General features: G+C 41.6%; 1 protein-coding gene across 1 annotated transcript; it reads left to right on the top strand.

Moving 5' to 3' along the window:
* Nucleotides 1–4,818: 4,818 nt before the first annotated feature.
* LOC119741984 (cardioacceleratory peptide receptor-like) lies at nucleotides 4,819–10,093 on the top strand. The gene has a single exon (XM_038217972.1). The coding sequence runs from the start codon at nucleotides 4,849–4,851 to the stop codon at nucleotides 6,004–6,006; it is 1,158 nt and encodes a 385-aa protein (XP_038073900.1). The 5' UTR covers nucleotides 4,819–4,848; the 3' UTR covers nucleotides 6,007–10,093.
* The last annotated feature ends 2,956 nt before the right edge of the window (nucleotides 10,094–13,049 follow it).

Genomic DNA, 13,049 nt, shown 5'->3' with positions numbered 1-13,049 from the left:
AAGCGATCTGTTGTCACGCTATGCGATCGCAAAGTAATACTTATTGCTTGCAATTCTTCCCGTCTTATCGGAATGGATGAAGTGCGTAGATTAAAGGGCCCTACGATGAATGTTTCTTAGGAACACATTTTGAGCAACTTTCTTCACCTCGTAAATGTATGAAAACTATTTCATATCCCTTTTTGGTTAATTTTATTGAAAGTGCACTTCTTTAAACATTTAAAACTTGTCCATGCTTTTCCGGACAACTGAGGGCGTTGTTGCTATGGTGTCATTTCAGAAACACACTGTTCGGTGGTTTTTTGTTCCAATTATAACCTAAAATTTGCTCATTGGCTTACTGCCATGTACTTGCACAACAATGAATATCACTAAAAGAAAAGAAACTAAATATCCAAAAATTCTACCAACTTTTTCTGTTGAAAGAGCTGTAACATTGAGGTTTCTGCCCTGAATCACATCACAGAATATGGAAATTCGTATTAGCATATAAACCAAAAAGGTACTAAAATACTCTCCAAAATGGCGAAACGAAAATTGAAAATAAGGTAAAATGGGACACAAAGGTGCGTTTTCAAGGGGAATATTAAACAAATTACATTGCATGGGCCCTTTAATATTGATGTGTTCACTTTAAGTGACAGTATTTTGTATAAAGGGTCGTTTTGTGGTCTCGTGCAACACTTTTAGGGTTGGCTCTGAAAGAACCAGTAAGCTGGACGTTTCCAAAATTATAATTTGTTTATTCACAGAAGAATGGACCCCCCTTCTGTTTATTAAAGGTACATGAGATGATTTTGCTTTTGGGTCATTTTTTTCTCGTTTGCAGCAAGAGAATCTTAAGAAGCTTCCATGACAAATAACTTCAGCCCAGTGGATAGGCCTACTATATATTTTGAGGAAAACAGAAAAAATGTAGGCACAATTTTTGGGGTCTCTTACAACTTAATTGCATTGCTAACGCAAGTAAAACTGTGCCAGCGGGCACACTCTCTTAAACCTCCTTCAGTGATTGTTTCCTTCCGAATGGTACAATTTCAGGCAGAATAATTTCACAGGGTCCTATCTTCTCCTTGAGGAAGGATTTTTTCGTAAAGTTGGTTAAAGTTGCCGGGTAAATTGCAAATGTTCTGAACAGTGCGCATATTGACCAACACGATACGCCTTCGGGTCAGGTGATTACCGAGATTATGATATCTCGGTCAAACCATGGTCAAACTAGGTCGTACCCGTAAGCACGGCGAGAACTATACCCAAACCAAAGGTGGTCGGGGTTAGGGTTAGGCCCTATCGGGAGCAGTCCATTCCATTCTGGACTACCGCGAAATCCTTAACCATTTAAATCTCTATTATACATTCAATCTGCTGTACTTAGTGGAATACCGTCTGCAGAAATCAACATTGTCATGTGAATGTCGATTACTTGAGAGAGAAGAAAGGAGGTAATACTAAAAGACCCGTGCAGTCACGTGACTGTCAATTTGGATTTTTTTTTTAGATGACAAGCACACGCTTTACGAATGCGTTATGCCGTGCAACACTTGGTCAAGTGACGTCATCTGCACGAGCTGTATGACTGCTGTGAGATCATGCTCTCTATTCGACTGCATGGGCTTCAAGAGCCTGCGTGGTTGATGCGGCATTCGGTGATGTACATGAACGTCGCATTCGACATGATCACGTATCATCAAGTCAGATTGGGCTGGCTTTAGGCCTTACAAAGAAGGATGTCTAGTAAAGAGACCACTCTCAATCCTGCGCCGTCCCATCTTACAGCATCAGAGCTTCTAGAGCATGTCAACTTAAATTGAAAAGATCTAGAGTCAGTACGTGGACGGTTTAACCCTAAAGGGGCCGGGTTATTTTGACCATCTCTCAGCCGGGGGGGGGGGGGGGCGGATTCCGCCCCCCCCCCTAAGATCTCGGCCATCGAGTGACGAAAATTTTTGAAACTCAGCACATGCATAGAGCAACTCTTCCTTAACATGCCCAAGAAATTTCATGACTATAGGTCAAAGGATTTTGGAATTATGGCTAATTAATTATTCATATGTATGAATGGCAATTCTGCTCGGTGTACACGACATATATGCGAAAATTCAGTTTTCACGGCGCGTAGCGCCGGAAAATTTTTCGCTACGTGCCAACCCGTGGTCCGATTTTTATGTTTTTGGTATCAAAAGATGTGCAAAGCTCGAGGCTAAAAAGTCATAACAGTTCGGGTCGCGAAAAATTTTTTTTTAGAAGCTATCGCGGAAAATGTTGAGGGGGGGGCGGATTCCGCCCCCCCCGGCCCTTTTAGGGTTAAAGAAGGAAATTGACACAGTTTCGATTCATGCAAATGCTGTCCTGTTTATTGTATTCCTCCGATTTGCATTTTCTAAAAACAGTTTCCTTTTGAATACCGGTACCTGTTGAAGAACAAATCCACCCTCGGCCTATCCCACAAGCCGGTCGGGCACTCGGGCTCTGGGTCTGTTGTTTACTCATCGCTGAACTCTTCATCTGCTGCGACCCTGTAACGCGATCTGTGCCAGCAGCTAACTGAAGAAAGAAAATAATTCAGATCGCCCAGGTACTTGCTCGATTTCTGCACACCCTCTACATGCCCTTTGGGGAAGGAAAGGGAAACAACGGTCGCGTGCGGTCGCAAACTTTACAGCAAACCATAGTGACGCCTGACCATCATCGTTTCGGCTCCGCAAAGACCGACCTGAGTTGCGCTGGTAGGGAGGAAAAAATGCCGATACGTAGACCTGGGACACTTGTAGTTGGCTCATCGTAGTGTGGGTAATGACCTAGCCAGGACCCTTGGGCTGAAGAATAAGGGTTAGAGATTCGGTGAGTCCGTACATATACGGACTGAAGGCACATGGGAATGATGTCCTTATGAATCAGCGTGGAAAGCCTTGTTCGGTCTCCAGAATGCATTAATTTTGATGAGAGATTGTTTAGGGCATTTTTTTGTGTCATTATCTTGTTTGTGTTGATTCTCCTGACTCGGAAAATCGTGAAGACAATGCCTGGTACGGTCATCCAATAATACCCCAAAAGAAAAGTTTATGTTTCGTTGATAAGCGATTAAAAATGGTCTCCCCCCACTGCTTAGAACATTTTCTTCCATCTTTTGTGCAGCGTTTTCAGGAACCTCTGCCTGTGTCCATTTCACTACAAACTGTATTCACTCTGATTACGTGCGTGTTTTGCATCTCGGGAATACTTGTAGAGAAAACTCTTTCAGACAAAACGATAACATAGATTTTGGGAAAATGCCGCAGGTGTGAAGGCCTAGTTACTGTAACTGGCATAGCGAATAAAAAATGGGAATTAGGCCACAAAAAAAATAGTTGGTCTCTGGTCAGCGCGCGCGTCGATTTTAACCATGCGCGTCAATCTTTTTTTTTTTCAAAAATGTTCCGCGGTAGCTCCAAGAGCGCCCTCTATTGCCGCACCTCCTCAAATGTTGTTACCAAAGAGCACCAAGGAATGGGAAATTGCACCAAGGCAAATGATTGAGGGTACTAAGGCAAATTATGCAGGACACCAATGTACATGAGGACACAAAAAAAAGCAAAATAGTACCCCACCCTGTCTGTACAATCCAAGCTTGAAAAAAAAAAAAGGCAAAAAAAAAAAAAAAGCCGCGTCGCCGCATCAATTCCAGAACTTTGGTCTGACCAGAGACCGAGTATTTTTTTTGTTGGCCTTAAACAAAGAATATCGTTGGCCGATTGTTCATCTTATCATATAGTTTGAAGGCACGTTTGATAGACTCCTGACTATATTAAACAAAGAGGCATGTCTTTATGATTTCAATATCAGCCGGAATAGGAAACAGTAAACGGATATATTTTGCAAACATTTTGAGAATTTTGTTAAATGCCATGCGAAAAATATGCGACCTGAAATTTATCTCATGCCAAAGAGAGATTTCGCTGTTAGTTCGAATAATGCCTAACCCAACGGATCTGTTTTGCAAAGATGCAATTTTTTGTGGTAAAAGTATGTGCACTGAAATTGTTATGTAACTACATGTATTTATAATGTAAAAGGATTTTTTTCGAATGTTGGTAAATCCAACACGGGAGGTATTTTCAGCCCGCTCGAACGTCATGTGATAAAAATATGTGTACTGATATCATTTGAACTATCCAAAAAAGTGAACGATTTTTTTTTTTGGGGGGGGGGGCAAATCTTGGTGAATCCAGCACGGCAGGTATTTTCAGCCCATTCTGTCGGCGTCACTGCCTGACCTATGCCAGTCCAAAACCCCGCGAGCGTCACCCGTCTGCAATACGAGGCGATTAATTTGTTCCAGGCACGTCCCACGCTTGAAAATATTGGCCGAGCGATGCCGCAGCGCTGCCGATTCTTCTCTTTGCGGGTGGATTACGGTGTAGGAGGCGGCGCATGCTATATAGACCGACAGACTAGCTTACCAAGCCCAGATCAGTCGATAATAGCCAAGGACTCTAGCTGGAGTGGGTCAGGTAACAAGAGCCAGCCTATGACCTGTGCTGAGCATTTCAGGCCTCTCGCGCCAGTACCACTTAGCACGCGCCTCGCAAGCTCGTGTGTTTATGAATATTAAGATTTGTATGATCGCCGACTGCCTGTTTATTTTACTTTTCAGGCTTTTGTTACAAGGTGATAAATGGTTGCCATGGTTATGAACACCGGCCGCGATGGTACGAGAAAAACAAACAAGTCCTGTCTGAATTGCAGCGCAAACATGCCGTCGTATCATTTGACAGGGTAATGTTCGGCTTTTTTATCGGTCTTCTTTTTTTTAATTTCCTCTTTCTTTCTTACAGGTGCTGAGTTTCAATCCAGAGAGTCGCTGACACGATGACCACAGAGTCAACAGATTCCAGAACGCAGATGTTCACCAGTATTTATACCGTCGAGGTTACCGAGATGTTCACATTTTACGACAACGACACGGTGGGAGAGCCCGACCCGGACGTGACCACTTGGTTTCCCATGGAGTTCCAGATCGGGGCGCTCTGGTTCCTGTTCGCGATCGGCGTTCTGGGCAATCTACTCGTGTTCCAGTGGATGAGGTTTAACCGCCACCGTAAGTCCAGAGTGAATACCATCGTCTTAGGCATTGCCAGTGCTGACATGTCTGTCTGTCTCTTTGCCATCATGGCCACTGCCGTCATTGAGATGGCCGGAACATGGACAGCAGGCAACGCCGTGTGCAAGATCGTCATGTACTTCCAGGGTGCCGCTCTAATCAGCAGTGGCAACATGATTGCCATCATGGCCATCGATCGTCACCAGGCTGTTCGCAGCCCTCTCAGTGCTTTCGTCCCCGCCTGGAAACTTGTGGTGGGGGGTTGGGTGACGGCTGGCGTCCTGGCTTTACCGCAGCTTATTGTATGGCTTGTCAAGGAGAAAAGAGGACTCGTGTACTGTGGCACCAACCTATCAAAGTTCCCTAGCAGACGCACGGCTTATCTGACCTACGTCGCATTTATTACCTTCCTGATACCTTTCGTCATCATCAGCGTGGCTTATGTACGGCTATGCAAGACAGTCTGGGAGAAATCTAGGGAGTGCTCAGGGAAACAACGGGACGGTCAGATTGAACTAAGGCGCGTCCCCACGGGCACGCTGACCAAAGCCAAGAAGAAGACCCTCAAGATGACGATTGTCATCATCTCTGTCTTCGTCATGTGCAACTCCCCATATTTCATAGTGGAGATGCTCAAGACCTACCGCCCGTCCGTCGTCTCCAGTAACGTCTACACTCTCTTCAGCCTCTTTGCTGTGGCCAGCTCGGCCTTCAACCCCTATGTGTTTCTCTTCTTTAACGTCACCATTCGGTTCTGGAAGGATATGTTTCCCTGCTTCTCTAAGAGCAGTCCCGAGGCGACCTACAACAGGTACTCAGTCAAGTTTTCATCGTCAAATTCCCGCCAGCACTCCAAGTCGTACAGTGATCCCCACACGCGTGTTACTGACCTAGAATCGGGTGTAACCATCAACTGTACCGACTAATGGTTGAACACTACGGACAACCTTCTCACAAATGGATGTTAAAAGGATTGCAGATGCTAATTATATCCTTCTCCTGCCTCAAGACGCCGCTAGATCCCTGCAATCGACACCACCAAACTCAGACCCTTGGATGTGAGAATTGTAAATTGAGTGAAAGGGGGTTAGTTCATCAGCAAAAAGACTGAGGCAGAAGGATTACATCTGCCTACTTATAATCTTGCTGTGATAAAACCATGATCCATGGTTTAGATTGAACTTGACGATTGATGGAAAACTCGTTGGTGTAATCGTCAGTTAAGGATACATTCAGTTGCTGATCTTATCAACCCTTTTTAAAAATTGTAAGCTTATTCTCAAGTCTAGTTATCAACGATCAATAACTTCCGTGGAAAAAAAGAGCAGTAATCTTAACAGCTGCAAAAGCAGTTACAACAAATGCATCAGGAAATATTTGCATGAGCAGAAATCCCGACGATACCGCGGAAAACAACAGCATTAGGACAACGTTAAATGAGAGAGCATCAGTTCCGACAAAGAATAGCTTGAAAAACCTTTTTCGGTTGTCCTTTTGTGATAAATCAATTTTATTGACAAATTAACAACTAATTCACATCACATGAAAGGTGCATGTACTTAAATGTGGCTTTTAATTTATCTTCATGCTCTCATTCTTTTAGATTTGCAAAAATGAAGAAAAAGACACACTAAGAATGTGTTCTGAGCCATAGTGGCATTGTACACAGACAACAAGAAATCAGCAAAATGAACTGTGCCGAGTTCTGATTTGACCGTACCAGTTCCTTATTTCAATCTATACCTTCATGGTTTTCCTTAAGGGGTGATGAATATCGTCATGTCTCGCATAATTCGGTTTCGGGAATTCATTGCTTGAAGGTTCGCTCTTTGACGAGCTGAATAAGTGAATCTTGTACGGGAATTAAAAAAAGGAAAAAATTGATCAACAGTTACTCCTTCGGGCATAAAGGTGCTCTTAGTTTACACGCGAAAGGCGCCGACCCAGCATACCAAATTCCATTGTAAATAACTCCGGTCTGACTTTCGTTAGACAAGTACATATTGTAAATAACAATGTTCAATGTATATTCATCGAAGGCATGTGAGGTGAAACCAATAATCTTCAAAATATGGCTGTATTTTTACAAGATTGTGAATTGCCTTATTCGTCTCAAGGAAGATACGTGAATGTTTGAATGGATTCTTTTTCGTCATTCGTAAGATACCTCGTTGTAAAGTGTAAAAAAAAAAATAGATTAGATGTATGAGATCTTCAGAATCTGGGAGATGTCTTGTATGCATATAATTGTCTGAATATATTTTGTCGTGGTTTAGATCCTGTATTGTTGATATATATTCGAGGGTGCGGAACGTTCGAAGTTTACAACCGTGCACAATTTTCCAATGTAAATAACCCGCATGTTTGCTTGAGAGGATCTCGATTTTTCTGGAGCAATGTTTACGAACCAGTCTGACGAGGTCGGGATCATATAAAATCAACTTACCGTTCTTCGAAAAGCAAACGTTTGCTCCCAAATACATATGTTTGCCCCTAAATACATATAATTATCGTAGAGTTTGGTGGGAGTTCTTAATGCGATGAAATTGTTGAGCGTGTAAGTATGGATTATAGCAAGCAAGGCAAGACCAATAAGGACAGTGTGTGAATATGAGAACATTTCTTGCGAGGTAAAGAGTGACCTGCTTAGAATATTTGTGTTTGCCTCACCGAGAGCGAACCTGTTATTTATACCAGTTGCGGCATTATCCTTACTTTACAAAAACAAAACCCGAGGAAAAATACTAAAAGAATTCATTTCCAAAACGCGTTATACGCCATTTTGTTCCCTTTTGGAATCCTGCTCTCTCCTGGCTGCCCATGTTTTGATTTACCGAAACACCACTTTTCGAATGAATTGATGGTTTTGAATTTTCAACTATGAATTTTTATCTGTCAACGTAATCAAGTTTAAATTAGATCTTACCAATCTATGTTATCTGTGCCAGAAGGTTCAACTATATTCAATAAGCGAAGGTTAAACTTTATTCAATTAGCCAATTCCGCAAAGCAGGACAAGACGAAATCTAAACTAAAGTAAATATGATCGAGATTTTCAAATCGATGCAGTTGCAACAAAATCTTTCCAAACATCAACCATAAAAGACTTACTTACGAATTAAAATAATTCGATTGACGGAACCAAGCTATTAATCCGCAACAAAGATGACCAAAGCAAACCAAGTAAAACCAGAATCTTCCCACCCCCCACAACGTAAATGAACAATTTAATCTTAACTATTAAGTTTTAACCCTACATACTACACCAAACGTACCCAAAGAAATCAAATTCAACCAGCTTAAGCAAACAAAATATAACTAGACAAATAAAAAAAAAAAAACCAATCCATCAAATTTCAACGCCAGACTGCCTACCCGAACCATGAGTCATCCCAACACACATCTTGCAAACTCTATGTCAGTCTCAAATGTCCAAATGTCGATTCAAATCCGTGGAAACAAAACAAAACACCGTTTACAGATGAACAGAAATGTGTTCGTTTTGCCGCATCAATTATGCTGTGCTTCAACTCCAAGCCAAGAAAGGATGTTGTGCAGTACTGGATGGGAGCATTGGCACTGTGAGCGGTGTTGATTCTGAAACAAGATGATGGATGACACTGAGAAGGCAGTGCCTGAGATTGGGAGAGAAGACGGTCAAGGCTTCCACGATTCAAATAAATTGAAATGCACTGATATCTGGTTTTTATTCAATTAAAGCAACATGGATCCCTCGGTGAAATTTGATTACTGAGTATAATTTGCCGTTTCAGCTTAAGCGTTGCTGGTCATATTTTGATGTTGTCGCCAAATGGCGGCAAATGGCATTCTACCCACCTGGGATTCGTCCTTGGTTGTGTGATTTTGAAGGAGCAGAAACAAAACGAATTGACTATTGTCAAACGCCACACTTTGTTAACTTATTTCTTCTGACTTTCAAAGCATTTAATTTCCAAGAAGTGCTTTAAGGTGAGTCACCGAGCATTTAGCATGCTAAATAATTACATCTGGAGAATATTGAAAGTGGGATTTTGAGAGCGAGAACGAGGTTGGTACGGCGTGTGTTCGTTTATCCATATAGATTCCCATGTTGATGTAGCGATGAAAAATAATTGGGGCACGAGTTATCATAGTTTGTAGTATGCAATGACCTCCATTGTTAGTTAATTCAAGTAACCTTGAATAGATTTTTTGAAAAGTTATGTATAGGCAGTTTATAACTTGACTAACCATAAAGCAACATTATTGTTCCGTTTTGTTTGAGGATGTAAGGTATACAATTGGACGTGCGAACAAAAAATCTTTCCACCAAGAACCGTAATTGGTTGATGGCAAAGACTGCCGAAAGACGGGATAGCTTAGCTATTCTGTCTCTAGTTCAGAAACTAAGACCTTTCTGCTTATAGTGCCAGTCGACACATTACCAGACCTATAAAAATCAGCATCTGGTACGTGTTTATGTCTGACCCATTTTAGGTTTTTTTTCTTCTCTTTATCCAACAAGCCAAATGGTACAGACTTATACGGCTGTATGTATCACCGACGTTAAAGGTAATACACAACACTGGTACTTTGCTTTTGCTGTAATTTTCAGAAATGGACGGATTTGGAGGTTAGTATATTGTAGCAAATTATCGTTCCACTGACCTGTTGAAAGTTTTGTGTCCATGGATGCCGACTAAATAGGAAGAAATGCTGTTCTTGTAGTCTGGTTCTCTGACCCTACTTCAGACGAAACAGACATTTATGGACGACAGGGAATTGTCGGGTCAGGGAACTATACAAACTGGCTCGCACCCATTCACGGATTTGTAACTGATGGCAAACAAAATGTGGACTCTACCTAAATTTGGTGAATTGGGGTCAGTAATTGAAAAAATGCAAACATTTCCACTTTTCTTGAAAATGACAGCATACCAGGTGCCACTATTATTCGCCTACAGTCAATAAGGTATTTCGTAATAATTTGGTAGTTCGTTGTATAATTTTTGCAAATAAATGTTGTACATACCATTAAGGGATTGTGTAAAATGCTTCAGCGTACTTATTTCTGCAGAAACTCGGAGCACTGACCGAGCATTTATGAAATCGGTGTTTTCGGTATGTAGCAGATGTATATAATTATACCAACCACGCTTCAGGGTTAAATTTCTCGGAGTCTTGAAAAATTGAATAAATGCATAGCGCTGTCTTCGATTTCACGGAGTAGTGTCTCTATACTTCCTTATGTATAATTGTGTCTGAAGAAATTACCAAAACTGCCGCGGGGAATAGAAATATCAAATGTCCGTCAATAAAATTCGAATGATACAGTACACTGCGAAGACAACTTTTTTTGTCATGTTAAACTCTTTAACCTGTTTCTCCTATCATTTTCCCGGCTTTCTTCTCTAATTGCAGCAGGCAACGTCTAAATTACAACGCACAACTTGATATGTGTGTCGATAACTTGTATTTTATGTATTACTAAAAAGGGTATCTGTACACTATAAATATTTTTCTCGAAATTGTTTCCTTGTAAACCAGTCATGATATCGAAGCGTCATTGATTCAAACCGGTGCGGTAAGGAAGTGAGCATTTCCTGACGCACTGACCCGGAATCGATTACTCGTAATCGAATTGACAGTTCGGTATATCCGGGTACCATCACCTTTGATCTCGAGCGCATCCAAAGCTCGAATCTGTCACGATGGAGTGTTTTGCAGTGCCGAGCCTACAAATACGTGGCATCCCCGCAGGCGTGAAAATTCTATTTACTGCCATTCATTCCAAGGTGAATTGATGGGCTTGACATGCAGTGTTTTGTTAAAACCGGTGTGTAGTGTGAAATTTGGACTCTATGAAACACAGAGTCATTGGTTGTATTGCGCATGCCTAAGGCCCAAAAAAAAAAGTCTCTGGTTTCTGGTAAGCGCGCACGTCGCCGTAGCCATGCGCGACAGCAAAATGAAAAGAAAAAAAAATCAATGAAAGATGATGTCTTAAAACCGCCAAACTCACTGGTTTGACTGGAATCCTGCTGCTGCACAATTTTAACGTGTTTTTAGATCGGGTTATGGTCGAGAATAAGCTTTATGTGGCCTCTCTGGACTCCCATATATTTGCACTAAGTTTAGTCGGGCACCATTTGCAGTCATCAGCCGACATTTGAAGCAAAAAAATCAGGTAAAAAAAAAAAACAGCCGCGTCGCTGCACCACTTTTTGGGCAAGCTCCATACCAGAAACCGGAGACTTTTTTTTCTTGGCCTAAGCGGTGATAATTAGGAAAGCGACAGGTCACGTGTTAGGTTACGAGTCCATTTAAGGTAAAAGAGACCACATTTCATGGAGTCCCAATTTGATATGAGAAATATTATGTGGCCGTTTATGAGTATATAAAACATTTTAAAAATATTTTAACATGTGTTGGCAACTAAAATAAGAAACGAAATAATCTGAATGCTATATATGTTAATGTTAAATAAGATCGTTCAATAAATGTAAAATTTCATAATTGTGTTAATAGTAATATGAAATTCGTGCATGAAACGACGGCTCCGTCAAAACAAATAAAACTTGGTGCGTTGGACTTCATATTGTGTGTAAAGCTATTTTATCAAAAAAAAATGTATAAATATCTTATTTATCATTAAGTGTATATAGTGACTATAATGGACAAAGAACTATTTTGATATTGGGAGGAGTACATAAGCACACAACCCTTACTCATCTGTATTAATTTACTCTCCTGAGTACATTTGTGCCTGGGTGTTTTCCCGTTACCCATTAACATTTCCCGAATTATGTCTTAGGTATGCAAGAATGCGCATATATGGAAACGATAATTTATGTATCAGTAGAGTTTGTGTGTTATACTGTGAAAGTTTATAATGTTTTACCATCAATTGACTATCAATCGAAATAAATGCAGCAGTGTTCGCGATTCCTTTATCATCTGTTTGTCTTTGCAATGGAGATAGTCTATATTTAAGAAAAATCGTAATTTACGGGTGTGTTTTCCTCTGGGCCTCAATAAGTCCAGACAAAAACATCACCACTGGACCGTACTGAGGTATGATAACGCATGTCGTACGCTAGTCTTGGCAAGACGTCAGTGATTAATAACGATGTTTGCATTGTTGTGGAGCGCCCTTGCACATTTTTTTCCCTTCAGTTTACTATCTCGCACTAAGGGCCCTGTCACACTTCTGCGTATCCTAATTGCTTATGAGTTGCGCATTGAAATTTTTTTCATACGCAGTCGTACGCACAATACGCACCTCATATGCATCTCTATCGTTTTGTGTAAGTTTTATGTACGCAGGCATGCGCATGTTACGGCCCAGTACGCTGGATAGTTTTGGGCATGCACAAAACTACGCTGCGTACGCTGTTACGCAGGTCATAAGTTATAAATACGCAGCGCATCGGTCCCGCATCGGTCGAGCACGGTACGAGTACGCTATGTGTTCGTGGGGGATAAGCGGTTCATACGCAGTAATACGCTGACCTCCCGGCACGCACCCCGTCAGCATGATGAGCCGCCTATATTGGACGTATACATAGCGTACTTGCAGCGCAGATACAACGCACGCTGAACGAACTCATAGCGAATGCGGTCGGCATAAGTCGGGTGCGTCCGGAATACACTCAGCATGCGCACTGCATACTGACCTATTCGCAGCCCGAAAAATAATGTTGTGCACTGCATACGCAACTCATACGCATCTCATACGCAATGGATGCGCTGAATTCGTTACTTGTACGCTAGATGTGCGTCGCACATAAGTCAAAGTGATCAAAACATTTCGACGTTAATTGAGCGTACGGCTGCGTATTGAAAATTTTGATAAGGAACTCATAAGGAATTAGGATACGCAAAGGTGTGACAGGGGCTTTATCTTAAGTCATGATTAGACTTAGGGAACCAATCAGCGATCGCGAAATGGTTTATAGTCATACACACTACGTGCGGTGACCAATCATTG

The sequence above is a fragment of the Patiria miniata genome, unplaced genomic scaffold, assembly GCF_015706575.1.
Source record: "Patiria miniata isolate m_02_andy unplaced genomic scaffold, ASM1570657v1 HiC_scaffold_5, whole genome shotgun sequence".
Taxonomy (NCBI): domain Eukaryota; kingdom Metazoa; phylum Echinodermata; class Asteroidea; order Valvatida; family Asterinidae; genus Patiria; species Patiria miniata.
Note: the sequence above shows the minus strand (reverse complement) of the source record. Positions and strands in the feature narration are given on the sequence as shown.